The sequence below is a fragment of the Oryctolagus cuniculus genome, chromosome X, assembly GCF_964237555.1.
Source record: "Oryctolagus cuniculus chromosome X, mOryCun1.1, whole genome shotgun sequence".
NCBI classification, from domain to species: Eukaryota; Metazoa; Chordata; class Mammalia; order Lagomorpha; family Leporidae; genus Oryctolagus; species Oryctolagus cuniculus.
The window spans coordinates 66032730-66053647 of NC_091453.1; the positions used below are offsets into that span (position 1 = coordinate 66032730).

The window sequence follows — 20918 nt, forward strand, 5'->3', positions numbered from 1 at the left end:
AATTACGGTCACCAGTCTTACAGTATTTTGAAGCTTTCTGCCTTTATTACTAAATATAAAGATTTGGGTTGTATAATGTGAAAATTTAAATTATTGTTATAAGTCTTTCCAAAACATGGCACAAAATTTGAAGAACATTTTTGCTTTTTCACGTACAAGACATTTCAGAATGTTTCTTTATTTTTAATATGAATGTGCATCACATAGACATCATTTCTTATACCAGAATGATAGACACCCGCATAAACACCCACAACCATGCACTTTCCTGCTTAAAAATTAGTATTTGTAGATGTGTAGAGACAGATACGAAGTACATTTTACCCATTCTTCTACTACCTGTGAAACAAAAAGTGCTTTTGGACACTGTAGTTGGTTTTGTTTAATGCCATCTATGTGAATTTTGATATTGTTAGCAGCAATAAATTTTGAGTGCTTCCCATATGTGTCGAATAGAAAAGATTTTTAAGGAGGAAGAATATTAAAACATCTTGGTATTTTAAATTTTAAGGTGAGGGTATGTTGAAATTCACATGGTAATCTAATTGTTTAACATAGGGAAGGGCTCATCTGTGAATATAAGGGATTATACTCATGTGTCACATCTCTTGTTCACTAAGATGAAGAGAGAATTCCATGGAAATGAACTCTAAAGTGTTTTCTGTTAATTTAGTAGTCTAGTATGGACTATATTTCAATATGCTTTATTCCTTATTTGATTAGTTTTCAAATATGTTCTTTATTGTGACCTAATTAGTCTGTTGCATGGGGCCAACATATGCTTTTACTTTGAAATTCACATGTTATATCTCCAGAATTTTCCACTTGGTTTAAAGAGATTTCCTGAAATTATTGTCTTGTCTTATCTCAAATTTAGTTTGCTTATGCTTAACACATAGTTATAATGAGTAAAGATGCAAACTCACTTTTATTGCTACAATGGAAATATTGGATGAAACTGGAGATAGGAACAAACAACAATTTTTCCTACAAACAACAAATTTGTTCAATATATTCTTAAGACTCTTGAGATGGTTGCTTAAAGTAAAATAAAAAATAAACATAAAAGAACTTGTAAAAGAAAAACAGGCATGAAAAAGTTCCTCATTCTCCACAGTTCCAGATTTTGATCAAGAAATTGAATACAAACAGAAATATTTTGGTAGAGATAGGTTACCTTAAAATTCAATCAAGATACATTTGGAATAAGTATTTCATTAATTAGCTTTGCCTGGGAAGCAGTAGTACCCAAATTTTGCCTCTTGTTCTCGCATATCAGATGAATATAATTAGCTTCTAATAGTAGTACTGGCTCATTAAGTCAATTATGAGAGTTTGGGAGGGTGCAGGCAATGTTATGCATTTCTAGAGGGTTGGCATGATAGATCAGAATCTAAGGGAGAGTGGACTTAGATGAAATAAGTCCCCCATGTAATATGCACCGCATATTGATAGTAACTGCTATAAGCAATGCATATCTGCTCCCATCATTTAATGAAATAGATGTTATTGAACTCTATTCCTGAAAAGAATAGCAGTTATGTAGATGCTTGAGCATCCTTAATCTCACAGCTGTAGTTTTTATGACGATTTTTAGGAAATCATCAGATGAGTGCTTAGCACACTCTTTAGACTTACATGATCTATATATCAATCTCTTGTTATTTTTTGTCCTCAAAATTATTAGTATTTTACCTTGGACTTTTGGTTGTTTTCCCTAAATGTGAGAGATCATGCCCATGTAACACTCATTGCAAGTGATTAGGTTTACTGTTTGAGACTACATTCTTGGGGGAGTCCATGGATTTGTGTGGTCTGTGTGGTCACTTCTTAGTGTCTTATAAATTTCTGCTGACAAGTACATGGAAAATCCTCTTTGGAATCAAGGAGTGTGATTTCAGGGTGACTCTTGCAGTGCAGCTTCTAGGTACACTACCCTTTTGTAGGGTCATGACAGAGATGTGTCAAGAAAGAAATGAACCAGATGGTGATATATGAGAAACCAAGTTTTGTTCCCAGTGCCAGAAGGCTCTGTTTCCCTTTTCCTGACAACCCTGTTGATAGTGAAGAGAACACAGGGAACTCTTTAAAAGTTTCGATGGCGGGAGAGGGCAACATATAATTATTTTTGTATCTTTATTCATGAATTGAGATAAAGAATTTAAGAACATATTAAGCAATTTCAGAAGCTATTGAACCTGGTGGTTTCTTGGGTGAGGAAACAAAAACCCTTTAGTCTTTTTAAGCCTAGTGGAAAAAGAGAAATTAGCCTTACTCTGCTGTCATACAAAATACTTTTCAGGCCACTATCTAAGTCAAGGATAGTATTTTATTTTATCCCTTTATATGTTAGTTTTTATTTTAGTTTTCATCTACTTGAAAGGCAGGAAGACAGAGACAGAGACTGATAAAGGAAGATGTCTTTCATCTTCTGGTTCACACCCAAAGTGCCTGAAATAACCAGGGCTGGGACAGGCCCGAGACCAGAACTCCCTCTAGGTCTACCATGTGGCTGGGAAGAACCCAAGAATTTGAGCTATTCTCTGCTGCCTCCCAGGATGCATTAGCATGAAGTTGGGCTTGAAACAGAGAAGCCAGGGCTCAAACCCGCACTCCAATATGGAATGCAGGTGTCCAAACTGGTGGCTTACCTGCTGCATGACAACACCTACCCCAAAGACAATATTTTTCATGAAAGGCACTTCTTTGTGCTTTTATCTTTATCATAATATTTTCAGCATCTCATGAAGCGCCCAATGATTCTCATCTAACTCATCAGTATTCTAAATCATATAATGTCCAAACTATCCCTCTTTCTATCTCAATGAAAGGTCAAATAAATAAAATTTTAAGATCTGTTTTTCATAATTGCACATTTTCAGTGTGTGCAATAAAATAAAATGTAGGGTTTGAAACAGCAACCATGGAGTTACTAGCTGTCATCTCCTTGTTAGCTTGCCTTTAGACTCACCTCTCCTATCAAGACCATAAAATAACACCAGATAAATGTTTTTAAAGCAACATTTGCATTAAGCCATAGCCTATGAGTAGGAGACTCAGTGACTACCTGCTGGATCATTTGTGCATCAATGCATTCTTTTATACACTCAATAATATTCAATACATAATACATGACAGTATTATGAAATGTATGTAAGTTATGTGTGTGTGTGTGTGTGTTGGTGTGGGTGTGTGTAAGAACAGGGTAAGAGAAAAAGAAAGATAAGAAATGAAATTAATATGGTTTTTGCTACCAAAGAGCTTATTCTCATGTAAGGAACATAAAACACATAAATAGCTACAACACAGAGTATAACAATACCTCAAGAAAAAGAATAAGAAAAAGTATGAAGATAATGATATATGAAAAATATTATAGAATATCACATAATAATTTAACATAATATGATATTAATTAATAATAAATATTACATAATATGACTAAAGGACTATAATATAAATTCCTTAGATTGGCATTTAGAACTGTCCATAATTTGATCCTACCTTTATCTTTGCCTTTGCTTTGGAAATTTCACGAATTATCTTCCTTTTTTATGCAATCAGGCCTCCTTAATACAAGTTATGTTAATTCCCGCCACAGTGCCACAGTGCCTTCCTTGCTATTTCCCCATCGAGGTCATCAGTACCCTCTACTCCCACTCCATTCCTCTCTCGATACACGAGGGCTGTTATACTTTCCGTCATGAGATCTAGAGAAAAGTCCAGTCCACATTTATATCTGTTCTCGACTCTCAATGCTTCTAATAATGTTCATACCAAAAATGTTGGTAGTTAATATATATTCTCTGGATTTGTATAACTCAGGCATATCACATCTACTTAGGTATACAGTTCCTTTGGTTAGCAAAAACCATGGCAGTAACTACCCTTCTCACCTTAAGCAGGATAGCTAACAATTATTGGGAGTTTTTTTCTGTGTCAGACACTGTTCTAAATTTCCTGTATGTACTATCATATTTATTTTGTGAAGATTGGAAGACTAAGTCACAAATCAGCAGAGATTTGCTTAAGGTCCTAGAGAGAGTATGAGAGAGAACAGGGTTTGAACTCATTATATTTTCAGAGCCCGTGTTCTTAATCATAATGCTGCCTCCTTCACATGAGGCTGAATACCAAGAAATCACTCAAGTCAACTCAGTTAAATGCTATTGATTGATTCCGAAGCTTGAATATGACTTAAAATGTCTAACAAATAGTTCTGTTATTTTTCTTGTTTACGAGTTTATAGACTCAGACAAAACCACACACAATTTGTATGTGTTCCATCATGAATATCTGAAGTTGGTCTATAGTTCTTTATGAGGAAAAAGGTTGACCTATCAGATTTAGTTCTTTCATGATAAAATATGTCAAAGCACAAAAATCCATGTGATATTGAAAGATTTTGGGAAGGGTAAACAGAATACAACTTTTAGTGGATAAATTATTTTGAAGCTTCAACTGATAGTCTTTGGGTGGCGTTCGGTGTGCTCTGGCGCCACCACGCCCCATTCCAAAGCCCCGCCCGCGACTCTGTGCCAGCCCAGGCAGGGTGTGGCCAGGATCGGGGCGCTATCGGAGGAGGCCTGGCCACGACGCGAAGGACCCGCCGGTGCCGGTCCCTTCCCCTGCTGTGGCCCGGGAGGGAAGTGGAGGATGGCCCACGTGCTTGGGCCCCTGCACCCGCATGGGAGACCAGGAGGAAGCACCTGGCTCCTGGATTCAGATCGGCTCAGTGCGCCGGCCATAGCAGCCATTTGGGGGGTGAACCAACAGAAGGAAGACCTTTCTCTCTCTCTCTCACTGTCTAACTCTATCTGTTAAATAAAAAAAATGCTCTTATGTGAACATTTTAAAAAAATCACCCTCCAGGAATAATTTCCTTACAACATGCTTTCACTAGACATTCCTCAAGAATCAACCACCACCTTCTGCTGTCAATTAGATCAAGTCCAATCTCCACAATCTGAATGGTCAATGACAATTTGGCTGTACTATAACAATTATTTCATTAGACATATTCTTTTGTGAGTACAACCTCTGTTATAGTCAGAACTGCCACTTCATTGTTCTCTGCCTACAGTTCTAATTATCCTTTCCCTGAACCTCTGCCAAGATGTGGGAAGACAAAGTTCTCTGCCTGGTGGCATCTTTAACCGTAAGTGTATAGACTGTAGAATCTGGGCACTGTAAGGCTCCTCTGAGTTCACTTATTCCAGCTCCCTCACTGTACTGAGATGAAGAAAAGTGAACTGACCTGCCCAAAGTCCTGAATTTATTATATTTTAGAATCTGGAGTGTGGTTCAGAAGCTAGGTTGCCTGACGTTCAGTCCTGTGCTATTTCACTGTGCTTCATTTTATTTTCTTAAAACTCACATTAAATCTCAATTCAATACATAGCCTATACCGATATAATTTGTAAATCATGATTATATTTATAATTAACAGCATAGAGTTTAGCATTTGAGTGGAACTAGCATTTTAAAATCCTATTATGTGCAAAGCACTTGGCAAGCAACCTCATGCACATTTTCTCATTAGTTACAGTAGCCTGATTGTAGACTTTTGTCCATATTTTGATGAAAATTATTTAAGGCTGGGACACATTTTCCCAAATAAATGAAAGAATTGAGAATCAAATATAAGCCCTCCTGGTCCCATGTATATGATGTAATATTCTTTGGTTTTAAGACGTTCATCTTGCCTTTTGTCAAATAGACTAAGTATTAGGTTCCTCCACGTATACATAAGACCATGGAATAATGTTCTTTTAAGTTTGGTTAAGGTTAATAGGCATGACTCCTGGAAAGGATATACCTGAGGCAAAGCAGTCATATAGTTCATAACACAAAGACATGCCAAAAACGGAATGAAAAAGTTAACTTCTCATGCCAAAAATTTGAAAACATATGTATGAAGGTCTCCAAAATGTCCATGGAAAAATGATGCATGGATTTAAAACTTTTTGCGTTGAAATAAACTCACCTTTTAATTTCATTTTTTCATGAACTTTTTGAAGTGTCTTTATATATCACTTTATATATCACTTTACTTTTACTGATTAAAGAAATTATATCAAGCTTTGTTCAGAGTTCTTCAAGCCAGGTACTATGTGGAAGTGTTTGAGTAAAATGTCATCACACATTAAATGACAGATACCAAGAAGACTATTAGGACCATGGGCATAGTTTTTTCTTTGGTATTGAGAACCTTGTTGCTTTATTTCAAAGAAAAACCACTTTCCATGAGATCAAGTCATAAAAACTCTTTGAATTTATTTTGCACAATGGACTGTTTTCTTGTTTGAAATCTATATAGTAAGCATATGCTTTTTTGCTAAAAAAAACTTGAGGAAATATCCTTTTGTAGAAACTTGCTGTTGAAACACATTCAGTAAAAAGGAATTTATTTTTTAGGTAATTTATAAATATATAGAAAGGATTCATAAATCAGTGGTTAATTATATATAAATTATATATATAGTAGTTGTTCTATGTAAAAATTTGTTACTTCTTGAGGTTCTGACTTAACGCAAAGTAATAAAATGGCAGGGTTCCGGAAACCAAAGAGATGGGGAATTTATATAATGAGCATTTTGTCTGAGCCATACTTCCTAGAACCCATCATCTCTATATAAGCGTTCTGGTTCTAGGTTTTTCCATTATTATCTGTAGCTTTGAAAAACATACTGTGTGGGGCTGGCATTGTAGCCTAGCGGGTAAAGCTGCAGCCTGCGACACTGGCATCCCATAAGTGCACCAGTGTGAATCCCGGCTACTCCACTTCTGATCCAGTTCCCTGCTGATGTGCCTGAGAAAGCAACAGAAGATGGCCCAAGTGCTTGGGCTCCTGCACCCCTCTGGGAGACTGGCACAGCTCCAGTTATTATGGTCATATTGGGAGTGAACCAGCAAATGAAAGATCTCTCTCTCTCTCTCTCTATCACTTCCTCTCTGTGTGTGTAAACTCTGCTTTTCAAATAAATAATCTTTTAAAAAACAGAAAAACATATTTTGCTCTTTTGAGTCTTGATTTTCTTTTTTTATATGTACAATCAAGCTACTTTTATCTGTGATGATGACTTTAAAGGATCATTAGAAAGGTCAAATAATGTGATGATGAGATGATGAGTCATGAAACTACTAACTCCATATAATACAAGGAATTTTTTTTTTTTGACAGACAGAGTGGATAGTGAAAGAGAGACAGAAAGGTCTTCCTTTTGCTGTTGGTTCACCCTCCAATGGCCGCCATGGCTGGCGCGCTGCGACTGGCGCACCGCGCTGATCCGAAGGCAGGAGCCAGGTGCTTCTCCTGGTCTCCCATGCAGGTGCAGGGCCCAAGCACTTGGGCCATCCTCCACTGCCTTCCTGGGCCACAGCAGAGAGCTGGCCTGGAAGAGGGACAACCGGGAAAGAATCCGGCACCCCGACCGGGACTAGAACCCGGTGTGCCGGCGCCGCTAGGTGGAGGATTAGCCTATTGAGCCGCGGCGCTGGCCAGGAATTTTTAACATTGTGCTGTTTTGTTCTTTTTCTTTATTTGGAGTATATTAAAGATTAGAGTTTATATTTGATTTTAGGACATCATCGCCTGGCTTGTTGTTGCTCAGGAATCTATCTCCACCTTAATTTATCACAGATTTTTATTACCATCACTACTTACGTGCTCAGTTTTTCATGTTTTCTATTCCTCAATTTGGCTAAAGGCACAACTGCCATTACCTATGTCAGAAAGCTTGGAGTGATCCTAAACTTTTTTCTTTGCTCCAGATCCAAGTATTCATCAATTCCAAGTCATTTAAGTTGCAATGTATTATATACCTTGAAATATTCAAATCTGAAGATTCATCTTCTAAATTTAGTGCTGTATTGCTAGAAATTTGATTTCTTCACTCCACCATTAACTACAGTGGATCTACAATTCTGTTAAGCACCCATAAACTTAGCCTGGGATGATTAGTTCTCACTCTGGCCACTTTTCCTCCTCAGAAAGCAATAAACCATAGGAGATAATTGTGAGATGAAAGTTTTAGTTTTTGTTGTCATGCTATGGTGCCTGACAATAAATACCATTAACTGAAAAAATTAGATATTGAAAATATTAATACCTGGACAACTCATTGCGAGCAGTTTAGGCAAGTACAAGACTGAGTAATAGTCAATGTAACAGTTAACATTTTTAGGTATTGCTATGCACTAAACACTTTACCTGCTTTACCTCATTTATGCCTTTACAATGAGCCTAGGAGGAGGTTAGACGTTATCTCCATTTTACATATTATAAAAATGACAAATGAGGCTGGCACATTTGATGCAGGCACCCCACATAGGCACACTGGCTCAAGTCCTGGCTGCTCCACTTCCAATCCACCTCCTTGCTAGTGCACCTCAGAAAGCAACAGAAAATTGTCCAAATACTTGTTCCCCTGCCACATTTGTGGAAGGCCCAGATGGCATTTACAGGCTCTTGGCTTTGGACTGGTCCAAGTTTCAACCATTTGGGAGTGGACCACTGAATGGAAGTGCTCTCTCTCTCTCACTTTCAAATAAATAAATAAATCTTTAAAAAATAATATGATTTCAAAACACACTCTGTGACCCTTATTCCTCACCCATAAAATGTGAATAATAAATAATACTGTCCTGAGTTCACATCAAGTGTTGTAAAAGTTATATGAGAATATATCCATATCCTATTTCAAAATTTATGTGGCACTGATCTATTATTTAAAAAACAAAAATCAAGGCCAGCGCTGTGGCGCAGCAGGCTAAGCCTCCGCCTGCAGCACCATCCCATATGGACATCAGTTCAAGTCCCTGCTGCTCCTCTTCCAATCCAGCTCCCAGCTGATGGCCTGGGAAAAGCAGCAAAGATGGCCAAAGTGCTTGGGTCCCTCCACTCACATGGGAGACCGGAAAAAAGCTCCTGGCTCCTGGCTTCTGGCTCCTGGCTCCTGGCTTCAGATCAGCCCAGCCCCAGCCATTGCGGGCATTTGATGAGTGAACCAGCAAATGGAAGACCTCTCTCTCTCTCTCTCTCTGTAACTTTATCTCTCAAATAAATAAAATCTTTTTTAAAAAAAATCAAAGATCAGCTGGGGTGTTTAGATCTATTTATTTATTTTTAAAGACGTTTATTTTTTGAAAGGCAGATGAGAGAGAAGATATCTTCCATCTGCTGGTTCACTCCCCAAATGGCTGTAGCAGCCAGGTCTGAGCCAAGGCAAAATCAGGAGCCAAGAACTCCATCGTGGTCTCCCCACGTGGGTGACAAGGGGTTCAAGTACTTGGACCATCTTCTGCCTTCCCAGGCAAAGTAGCAGGAAGCTGATTCAGAGGTGGAGTAACTGGGTCTCAAACTAGCACTCCAACACGGGATGCCAGCATTGCAATCAGCAGTCTAACCCACTGGACAACATTTAGGGTAAAAATTATTAATAATAAGATGAAATTGCTTCTGTATGTAAAGATAATTGAAAATGAATCTTGATAAAGAATGGGATGGGAGAGGGAGCGGGAGATGGGATGGTTGTGGGTGGGAGGGAGGTTATGGGGGGAAAGCCAGTTAATCCAAAAGTTGTACTTTCGAAATTTATATTTATTAAAGAAAACTTTAAAAAAGATGAAATTGGAGTAGAGAAAACTCTAAAGAATGTAGGAATCGCGTATCTAGTATCTAATATAGATATGATAGTCGTTATCTTTAGAACTGAGAGAACAACCTCTATCCACACTTCCCACCCAGTGTTAAGATCCAGACTGAGGACAGAGCCAGCAGAGACTTATGCAATAGCAAGAATAACGCTGTAATGCCTTGCAGGCAGAACTTGTTGAAATGCCAAACTTGGGAAATTACCAGAACTCTGCCCTATGGAGCTTAGTAGACACCCACCCCTTGGAATCTGCCCTCTAGGATTGTGTGACAAAGATGTTCACAGTGAGATATCTCACCAGAGGCACCCCACCACAAAACCACCAGAGGGAGGGTGCCAGGGGAAGCAGCCTAGGACTTCAGAGACTGTGCTTGGAGAGAACTACAATCGCAGGAGCAGCCTACCTAGTAAGCATGGCAGAAGAAGGAAGCAAAAACCTTTCTTCCCACACTGTCTTTCTAGTGCCTGCTGATGACAAAGCTTCTGAGTGCCAGCTGACAAAAGAAAAAATATGTAAATAGCCCAGATCCATTTTCACAATGCAGTCCATAAGGGTCAATTTGAAAATGATAACAAATTGATGAAGTGGCACCACTTCCCTGCTGCTTCCTTGACTAGTGTAGATAAGAGGGAAATTATTGAAATGTGTATGAGGGTACTTAGAAATTTATGGAGGGGCCTGAGCTTTGGGATAGCAGGTAAAGCAATCGCCTGCAGTGCCCGCATTCCATATGGGTGCCGGTTGGAGTCCCGGCTGCTCCACTTCCTGTCCAGCTCTCTGCTACAGCCTGGGAAAGCAGTAGAAGATGGCCCAAGTCCTTGAACCCCTGCACCTTCGTGGGAGACCCAGAAGAAGCTCTTGTCTCCTGGCTTCAGACTGGCGCAGCTCTGGCCGTTGTGGCCAACTGGGGAGTGAACCAGCGGATGGAAGAACTCTCTCTCTCCCCCCACTTCTCCTTCTCTTTCTGTGTAACTCAAATAAATCAATCTTTAAAAAAATACAAAAAAAACTATACCATTTGTTAAATTTAATCCTTGCAGCTTCAAAGGCAGCTTCCTTAAAACAAACCCATTCATCCATAAAACTTGTAAGTAAAGGGCAGATATATGTTAGCAGTTCTCAAAGTTAACAAGGTTGAATGGGAAAAATAGCAAGTTAAGCACACACTACACAAGACTGATGAATCTCAACTATTTTAATTTTGAGTACCATGCTCATAAGAGAATAACCAACAACATTAACAGTAAAACTGGGACATATGAGTGATATTAATTCTGTAGTGGTCACCATTAAATCAAAAGCATCTTCTTGTTGAGCCAGAGAAATAAAAGATGAAAAGAATTTCTTGTTGAAAAAATCTGACTGCATTTTTAGTCATTAACAACACAAAATTGCTTTTATATGATTGATAGGGCTACAGTATGTCTTTTCCTAATTTCAGAGTCTTCCATTAACAAATCAAATGCATGGGGGGGTAATTTTCACATTATAGTTTGAAGTAACATTGGTGGCCCAAACAGATAATGAAGGCATTGCTATATAATGGGGAGGGAACAGGTGAACGAACATATAATAAACATTGCTCAAGAATCTCTGCAATTTTCAAAGTTATTTGCTCATATCCTCAAGACTTCTTGATTGTGCCTTTGTCTTTTCCATCTCAAGGTATTCTTTTCATAAATCAAGGGCCAAGGTTTTCTCTGCTACCTGTCTGGAGGTTGAGCTGCAATAGGATAAAAAAGAAACTAGGGAGTTAAAAGTGGCAATGAAAGCAAAAATTTGTTTTTGACCTTAGAGTACTTTAAAAGAATTATTTTGTAGAAAATAGTGGATTTAATGACCCTTGAAATCTTCTAACTCTTGCCCAAAAAACTACCATGAATATCTTATAATCACAGGGATAACATTACTTTCTAAAATACTAAGATGAAATCACAGTAATGCTCATTTTGTAAAATAGGTGATACTAATATTAGATTAATACCAGGCGTCTTCAGAAGATTTATAGAAAATTCACACTATCTTTGTAATCCCATTTCTATGAATTTTTTGAAATACTCTTATAGAATATTTAATATACTTGACCCCTATAGTTCATGTTATTTTAATATATATAATTATTTTAAATATTTAGTTATAGACTCTGATTCTTTATCACTTTATGGCTGCATGATCATAAAAAGCCTACTCTGTGTAGTCTCTCTGTAAGAGGGTAAAAAAGGGGGTCATAGGAGTATACTAAGAGGCTACACTTTCAAAGTCACCATGAAGTATTAAGTTGGCTCAGAACGGCTTGATTACTTTCTGAATGGAATATGAAGACTGGGTACAAAGAGTGACCTCAGGGTAGGAAAGAAAGGAGAAAGCAGTGAACAACAATTCTTACTATATTTTTGGTATTTGCAACTTCAAAAACTCTGATTCTGCAACTCTGTGTGTGTGTGTGTGTGTGTGTGCGTGTGAAGTGATGAGATGGGGCAGATCATGAAATTAAAAACAATGTATAGGAAAAATACTTATGTTACAAATGGACTTATGTGGGTCAGAACATATTGAGATTCAATGATGTGTAAAAAATAAATATTACAGTAGTCATACTTACTATTCCATAATTTCCTTCTTTCCCTATATAACACTATTCAAATTGCCTTCACCTGAAACTTACTCTTTTATTACTGCTACATTCTTATCCTCATGATTCATTTAACTGAGGAATTCTACTGCATTGTATCAACATTCCCTATCCAATAAACATCTCAGTTAATCCAGGTATCTTTAGAAGGGTTTGGTTGACATGATTCATAAGAGTCATAAACTTTATCATATGTTTTTAATAATTTCACACTTATTTTGTTTGACACCCCTACATTCAAAACCAAACAATAATTTTGAAAAATGTAGTCTACTACTTGTCCCTGTAAGCATATAAAATGGTATATATTTGGATACAGATGCCTAAGGTTATTTCAAACCTGACAACCATTGCAAAAATATAGATTGTACAGCTATAGAATGTACAATTTCCATATTTGTGTCAATGCAGCAAAAGTTTCTGGACCTTAAAATTCTAGTGAAATGCTCCCTGGGGAAAGAAAATCCCTATTCAGTCAATTATGTATAGTTTACTGAATGACAATACTAAAATTTCCCTGAGTTAGTCTCTATGAATTTCTGAACTTAAGCTTATGTGGTCTGATTTTCTCTACCTGCTATATATGATATATCATTCATCCTGTTACTAAAATTGTGGTGGCTGGGCTGAAGAGCCTTGAGTTGTCATGGAAAATACATGATCTTGAAATTCCTAAAGAAAGAAAACCAGTGGAGCAAATTTTCTACAGCAGGGGCAGTAAAAATGATGGTCACTAAACTTAGGGTAACTGTTTCTCTTTTGGATTGCTTACTGGGATCTTTGTAGATTAGTGTTTGGCTCAATTTGGAAACCACACGTGGTACAGATAAAGGGAGATGCCCACATTCAATTGGAGACACTGATCTTTTATCAGATCAACAATTGTTTTCTCTCAAATTTTTCAGAGAGCAATAGACAGGTCACATTGTGGGCAGAAGCTTTTTGACTTGTTCAATACACATTTACTTAGTTATATTCTATTTGAGGTCTTTAATTAACTCATCCCAAAAGGGAAATCCAATTTATTTCACTCTATCTCAACTGAGCACTTTGAAGAATCTATCATATCTACCAATGAATCCAGCAATAGAAGACCATGGAAGCATTCTAGTATTACCAAGAAATATAATCAAACTGATATATAAAAGACTTTGTGGGTAGGTTTGGTATGCAGGTAGTACCAAAGTAGTTAAAACAATTAACAGACCTTGAGCATGTAGCCTGACTCTCTGGAAAGCAGGTGGTTTTGTCAGATCTTAGATGAAAAACCCCTAGAGAACAAATCTTCCACTGTAAGAAAACATAGCACACTTCTAAAATGCTAAGAATGGAAAAACTATTTCTTTATGTATAAAATATTTAATAAGCTACCTGGTAGGACATTGCCTTGATTATTTGGAACATGTGGAAAGTATATTTACCTACCTAAAGGTAAATCATAACTAAGATTAAGTTCAATGAACATAAAGGCAAAAAATTGAATTTCTTAATGTATTCCTATGGTTATATGATTAGGAAAAAAGTGATGCACTGGGAGGGCAGTTTAAAATGAAATTTCAACAACTTTTAGCTACTTTAGCCAACCTCTTTCTGAAGGTATTTTATTGTAATGTTAGCCTCTCTTGAACTAAGATTTACTTGTAAGCTTTCTCAAATATTCAAGATAATTAGAAATCAAAGCATGTCTTCTGTTTAATTTTTGAAGCAATTATTAGAGGTGCTAATTTAAGATAATTTTGGAGCAAAAAGAAGGACATATTTGATTGGTACATGTTAAGATATTTATCACCAGAAATGCCCATATAACTCCATTTCTATAAGACTCTGGTTATATTAAATTATTTAAGATTATACTATCTTCTTCTTCAGCATCATAATTATTCTTGTTCTTTAAAAGATCTACCATTAAAAAGAAATAGTCACCTCTTTAAATGACGCAATTCTTTGAAATCTTTCAAGAAATTAAACTAATAATATCACTGAGTGTTTTTAGTTATAAATAAAAGCCATTTGCACAGTATATCTATAAGAAAGACTAATTTTTCTCTTGAATGTGAAATTATATTATTTATTTATAAGTTATATAATTTTTGCATAACCTATTAAATGTCACTAGGCTGTTAGTAATGTAGTGGTAATACCACTATGCATGAAAGTCAGTATTAACCTTTACAAAAAGAAAGATAATTTCAGGAGTGAGGAACGTATTTGGTTATTTCTGACAAGTATAACAAAGAATGATAAACCACATATACACATTTCTAACTATTTTAAATACACTAGTGATATGTTGTGATCTGAACATATAAAATAATTTTAACAGCAGGCATTTGGCCTAGTGGTTAAAACACCAGTTAAAATGCCCACATTTCACATCAGAGTGCCCGTTCAATTTCTTGCTCTGGCTCCTGAATCCAGTTGCCTGCCAGTGCTGACTCTGGGAAGCAGTGGTGATAGCTCAGGTGATTGGGCTCCTGTCATCCACAAGGAAACCTGAATTAAGTGCCCAACTAACAGCTTCAGTCCCAGTCAAGGGCCTGTTGTGAGCATTTAGTGAGGAAACCAGCATTTTGGGAGCTCTCTCTCTCTCTCCCTCTCTCTCTCTCTCTCCCTCTCTTCCCCCCCCTTCACTTCTCAAATATATTTTTTAAAACCTCAGTAATATTTAAAAATAAATACATAAATAAAAATTTTCTAACCATTCTAGAAACTCAGTGAAATGACATTTCCTTTGTTTTCATATAGCTTTTACGCCCAAATGGACACTTGTTTTCTGTTAAGTAGACTATGAAATATTTAGAGGGCAGAAACTATGTTTTTCACTTGGTTTGTATGTATTCTGAAACTTTTCCACTCTGTTTAATTATTAAGTACCCATGGAAAGAATGAATGAAGATAGAACAAATGGCATGACTATATATTATGATGTTGAGGTGACTGTTTTTGTTCACTTAATGGTTAGTAGAAATTTTTATTCTTTTTAAAGTGAGCTTCTCTCACTTGTTAAATTTTGTGAATAGATAGCACCCCTATTCTCTCTATTACAGTTATTTGTGATGGACTTATATATACATGGATGTAATAAATGAGGAAGATAATGAAATACTAAAGCTCTAAGGAAAGGCAATCATCCATTCTTCCATTAAATGCTTTGTTAGTGAGGGCATACAAAATGTATGGTTTCTCAAGATATTCATTGATTTATTGTCAAGTTCTGTCCATCTCCAATGAAATAAGTTAAGTAGTTGCAGATATGTCCATTATTTAGTCTCACTAAAAAAGCTGGAGCACATGTACCTAGGCATGGTTTTTATTTGACGGATATTCAGCTGAGGTAAGTTTTATTATTATATTTTGAGGGAATCAATACCTTCCATTTGAAAAATTTGATTATTTTGTACGAGAAAATAGTCTACTTTGTGGATAGTTTTCATCTACAATCAAGACAACGTCTTACACTCCTGGTTAGGAAACAAAGTTCTTAGATACCATGGTTTGAACTGCAAAATGATAGCTACATTTCTTAAAACTAGTAAGCTAAAACTTATCATAGCCATATTTTATTTAATTCAGTCTGAAACACAAAAGCTATAAAATAAAACGTTTTAAATGCTTTCATACTGCTGCAAAGTTTCATTTGCAAAAAGCAACTGGGAAAACACATCTTTTTTCTAATATTAAGGTTTTTACCTGAGCAATATGATTTTTATTAATTTTAATTAGCCAATATTAGCCTTAAGTTTACATAAGAAAATGCTGTAAAGCCACACTAGGTAAAAAGAAAAACATTAAGGAGATATCAATTTTGTACTTTCATTTTGGTTATAAGAATTTGTGCTCTAAATATGATAAGAGTCGGAGAACTCAGAGGGCTTCCATAACCTTGGAAACTCATGACTGGAACATAGGGAGATTGCTGATGCCATAAACAGGAGTGTCGATTTGTAAAGTCAACAACAGGAGTCACTGTGCACTTACTCCTCATGTAGGATCTCTGTCCTTAATGTGCTGTACACTGAGAATTAATGCTATAATGAGTACTCAAACAGTATTTTTCACTTTGTGTTTCTATGTGGGTGCAAACTGTTGAAATCTTTACTTAATGTATACTAAACTGATCTTCTGTATATATAGAAAACTGAAAATGAATCTTGATATGAATGGAAGGGGAGAGAGAGCGGGAAAGGGGAGGGTTGCGGGTGGGAGGGAAGTCATGGGTGGGGGGAAGCCATTGTAATCCATAAGCTGTACTTTGGAAATTTATATTCATTAAATAAAAGTTAAAAAAATAACAGTTTGTACTATGTGTATGCATATGAATGTATAATACATGTGTATGTTGTATAATATTTGTGAGTATATACCCATATACATACTGCTACATATATAGAAAGAGAACAAGGACTTCTAAAAGTTTGTGGGAAACTCAATTAAAAGATAATTATGTTGACTTAACAATTTGACACTCTTGTTGGTGGCATCAGTAATCTCCCTAGGCTCTAGTCATGGGTTGCCAAGGCTATGGAAGCCTTTTGAGTTAGCTGACTTCGATCTTATTTGGACAGGGTCATGGTCAAGGTGGAGGTTCTCTCCTCCCTTCAGAGAACGTTACCTCCTTCTTTCATGGCCCATTCTTTCTACTGGGATCTCACTTGCAGAGATCTTTCATTTAGGTCCTCTTTATTTTTTTTTCCAGAGTGTCAAATAGTTAAGTCCACAACAATTTGTGTACTTACTCCTCCTGTAGGATCTCTGTCCTTAATGTGTTGTCCAATGTGAATTAATGCTATAACTAGTACTGAAACAGTATTTTACACTTTATGTTCTGTGTGGGTGCAAACTGATGAAATCTTTACTTAATATATACTAAATCAATCTTCCGTATATAAAGATAATTGAAAATGAATCTTGATGTGAATGGAATGGGAGAGGGAGCGGGAGATGGGAGGGGTGCGGGTGGGAGGGAAGTTATGAGGGGGGGGGAAGACACTGTAATCCATAAACTGTACTTTGGAAATTTATATTTACTAAATAAAAGTTTAAAAAAAAAGAAAGGTTAAAAAAAGATAATTATGTGGCAATTTAAAAAATTAAAAAAAATAATTTGTGCTTCATTTTTAATGAACAGCTACATTCAATCATATATTCTAGTGGAAAATGAAATAATTATTCCAATTTTCACTTTTATGCACACAGACACTACAATCCAAATTAAGTGTATTTGTTTACCATGACTAATGAAGTATAACAAGAATAAAATCAATGCCTACCAAATAAATTATGCCTCAATGACAACACATCAGTAAAATTTCATCAAAAAGAACATTATTTACTGCTGTCAAAAACAGTTTATCAAAAACTTAACAATCTTAATTTGCGCATGCAATTCAGAGTGCCAAAAGGAAACATTTGATAAGTATGCATTACTCAAAAAAATTTTCAAGTGATTTTTGGGAGAAATTATATGAAGAGCACACTTTAATTCCAAAGGGGTTCTTTGTTCTGTCATATCATGTCACCAAAATAAACATCTAATTCTATGTACTTAAATGAGAGATTAGAATATCATAGCTATTTCAGACAGCCTTCTTAATAAAATTAGATTTTTAAGATTGATTTCTTTTAAATGGCTTGCTCCATAGTATTTAAGGTCATTTGTGTTTATTCTTTCTCTGCAGGTAGAGCAAAAAAAAATCAACACTAAGCCATGTATGTTCAAGATGAGTTAGGCAAAAATTTTCTGGGTTGTCTGTTACCAGATTTATCTTTATGAGCTATGTAACCCTTGACTGAGTACTAGACCAGACAGCCAAAGCGTGATCAAGGTCTTTTTGCTATTTTCCAACTGTATAGAAGGTTGATCTTTCAAATGGAAAACCATATTGCTTGCTCTAGGAATTGAAGCATAAATTGAAGCATAAATAGCAATACTGGACACTTTGTATTCTGTATTCCATGGCCTGCATATCTCAGTAAGTAAAAAATAATTGTGGACCCTATCCAATGACCTAAACATTGAATTACAGGAAATGAAGAAGAAATTGAAAATCTACATTATGCAAACTTACCTTAAAAAACTGTTTCACAGCACCTGATGATATGGCAAACTTCACAACATCTGGTGGTTCAGCTTCCACTATAATGTCAAAATTAGGGAGTGGAATGTTTGGATTGGGGTGAATCTTTAAATTGGCAAGATCCTTGATACCAATGGGATTCTGGACCTTAGAGATGTCTGTACAAAAACCAGATTCCCTGGCATCAAGGGCATCCTTGGATCTAGTGGTGTGCTTAAAGCTAGCAGAATCCACGGAATCAGCTGGGTCTTTCAAGTGAGTACAAAATTTGTGGTCAGAAAAAATTGTGTAATTTGATGTACCATAAAGTTTAGAGGAAGTCAAATTTTTAGGAGTGGAAGAATAGTTAGCACTAGTGGAAAAAGTATGGGAGTTTCCATCCACAGTATTGGAAATAGAGGAACTAGAGTTGATTTCTAAATTGGGTTCAAGGAGATTATTAAAATTGCTGGTATTAGTAGAACTATGAGCATTATGAGTATTTATAGCAATATAATTGGGGTTGATGACAAAGTTGGAGCCAATGAAATGAGAAAATTTGGGGATATGGTTAATATATGAGGCAATATTGGTGCCAGCTGAATAGCTAGGGCTAATAGCACTACTGTAATTAGTAGTATTGCTGGTGTCAGTGGCATTGGAGGTGCTAGCTGTAGAGCTCAATCTGGTTACATAATTAGTTCTAGAAATATAGTTTGGGTTGACTACAAAGCTAGAACCTACTGCATGGGTAAATCCTGGGACATAGTCTTCATCTGAGTTATAATCTGGGGTAGCTGCACAGTTGTGGCCAGCAGCACTGGTGGGTCTTGTACTATAATTGGGGTCAGCATCAATGTTAAGATAAATAGCACTATTATGACTAGTAGCATTACTAAACCTCTCATTATAGTTAGAATCAAGGTCTTTGGGAGGGCTAGGGCTATTGTTGGGGTCAAAGCCAGTATTGTTGGAGTCAAGGCTGTTGTGAGTCAATCTGACATTCTGAGGCAAAGGGCCAATGTTGCAGAAAATTTCATGGCCTGGCCAACTGTCATTGCTAGGGCCAGCATCACTGTCGGAATCAGAAGTGCAGTCTTTGCCAGTCTCACTTTGTTGTTCAGAGTTGTAGTTTGGATTAGTGCCATCATTAGAGCTGGAAGTATTATCACAATCAATATTATCTAGGCCAAAGGAATAATCTGAACTGCTTGTGTATGTGTCTTCTTCAGCATCAGTGCTATATTTGGAGTCCGCATCATTATTAGTAGCATTATCAGTGTTAGGATCAGGTTCACTATTGGGATCAGTTCCATTATTAGGGTCACCATCATTGCTGGAATTAGATTCATTTGTACGGCCAGCATCACCACTAGGATCAGATCCACTGTCAGTATCAGCATCATTTTCACCATTACTATCTTTGGGATCAGAATCATCAGGGTCAGACTTATCTTTGGGATCTTTCTTATCTTCAGTGTTGTCTTCATTTTCAGGGTCTGTTTCATCATCATCATCGTCTTCATCATCGTCTGTCTCGTTCTCAGTACCTGTTTCATCATCATGATCTATCTGACCTTTGGGAAGAAGTTTCTTTTCTGTGCTGGCCTTATCTTTGAGATTTCCAGTACTGACCAGTTTAGTCTCATTATCAGGAATGGCCTCATTTGGGGGTTCTCCAGTAAGGTTGAACTTGCCCTCACTTTCAAGTCCAGTGGCACTGCTGGCACTGATGATTCTGTCTGGACCAGGGAGATTATGGCAGTCCATGGTATCTGGGGGATTCATGGGAGAGATCTGAGTAGAGTCCATGAGATTTTGTACAGCTGAGTGACTTTCATAATGTAAATAAGAAATTGAATCCACAGAATATATAGAATCTTCCCTGTGTGGAGGACAGCAGATGTCCACATGATGCCTAGGTTCTAGGGATGGAGATAATGGGCTGCTGCAAGAAGTTTTGTGGTGTCTATCTGATTTGGGATTCAGATTCAGAGAATATTTAGATTCCAAGGAAACTTGGAGATGTAAAGGACAATCAGAGAATGAATCATCATCAGAATTTGTAACACATTTATGATAAGGATAGTCACTGATTTCCATGAAACATTTGGGACATATGTGTGTGTTATTTCTTTGAGTTGTAGAGCGTAAAACAGACCTAGGGCTTATAGAAATTGGTTGATTGTCAGGTACTGAAATATCCGATGTATAAGCCTCAGTACTTAGGAGATGAATAGTATTCACTGAAGATGCAGAACTCTGAAAACTTTGTGTGTATCTGTAATCCTTGTTATGGCTTCTATAGACAGAAATCTTGCGGCTGGCATTTCTGTGATGCTTGTTATCCTTCAGTGTGAATGGCTCTGAAGAAAGGTTGTGACTGTGCATTTCCTTTAACATTTGCTGGGATTTTTGGTTGTCACTGACAGTTGGAGACATCTCTTTGAACCTCACAAACTTGTCATCACTCAGGTATCTCACAGGTTGACTTCTGGAAACTGAAAGAAAAAATGATGAGCAAGAGTAACCAGATATATAATAAAGCATAACTTTGAGCTCACATTACAACA

At 36.7% G+C, this 20918-nt stretch overlaps 1 protein-coding gene across 1 annotated transcript in view; it reads right to left on the bottom strand.

The window, feature by feature from the left end:
• The window catches only part of LOC100349442 (uncharacterized), a 459397-nt gene that overhangs the window by 128221 nt on the left and 310258 nt on the right, over nucleotides 1-20918 (bottom strand). The window contains exons 14-16 of the mRNA XM_051827387.2: nucleotides 18358-20846; nucleotides 13497-13579; nucleotides 11335-11380 (exon numbers count right to left, since the gene is read on the bottom strand). Of these exons, the coding sequence (XP_051683347.2) occupies nucleotides 11335-11380; nucleotides 13497-13579; nucleotides 18358-20846 (2618 nt within the window). The remainder of the gene's footprint in view (nucleotides 1-11334; nucleotides 11381-13496; nucleotides 13580-18357; nucleotides 20847-20918) is intronic.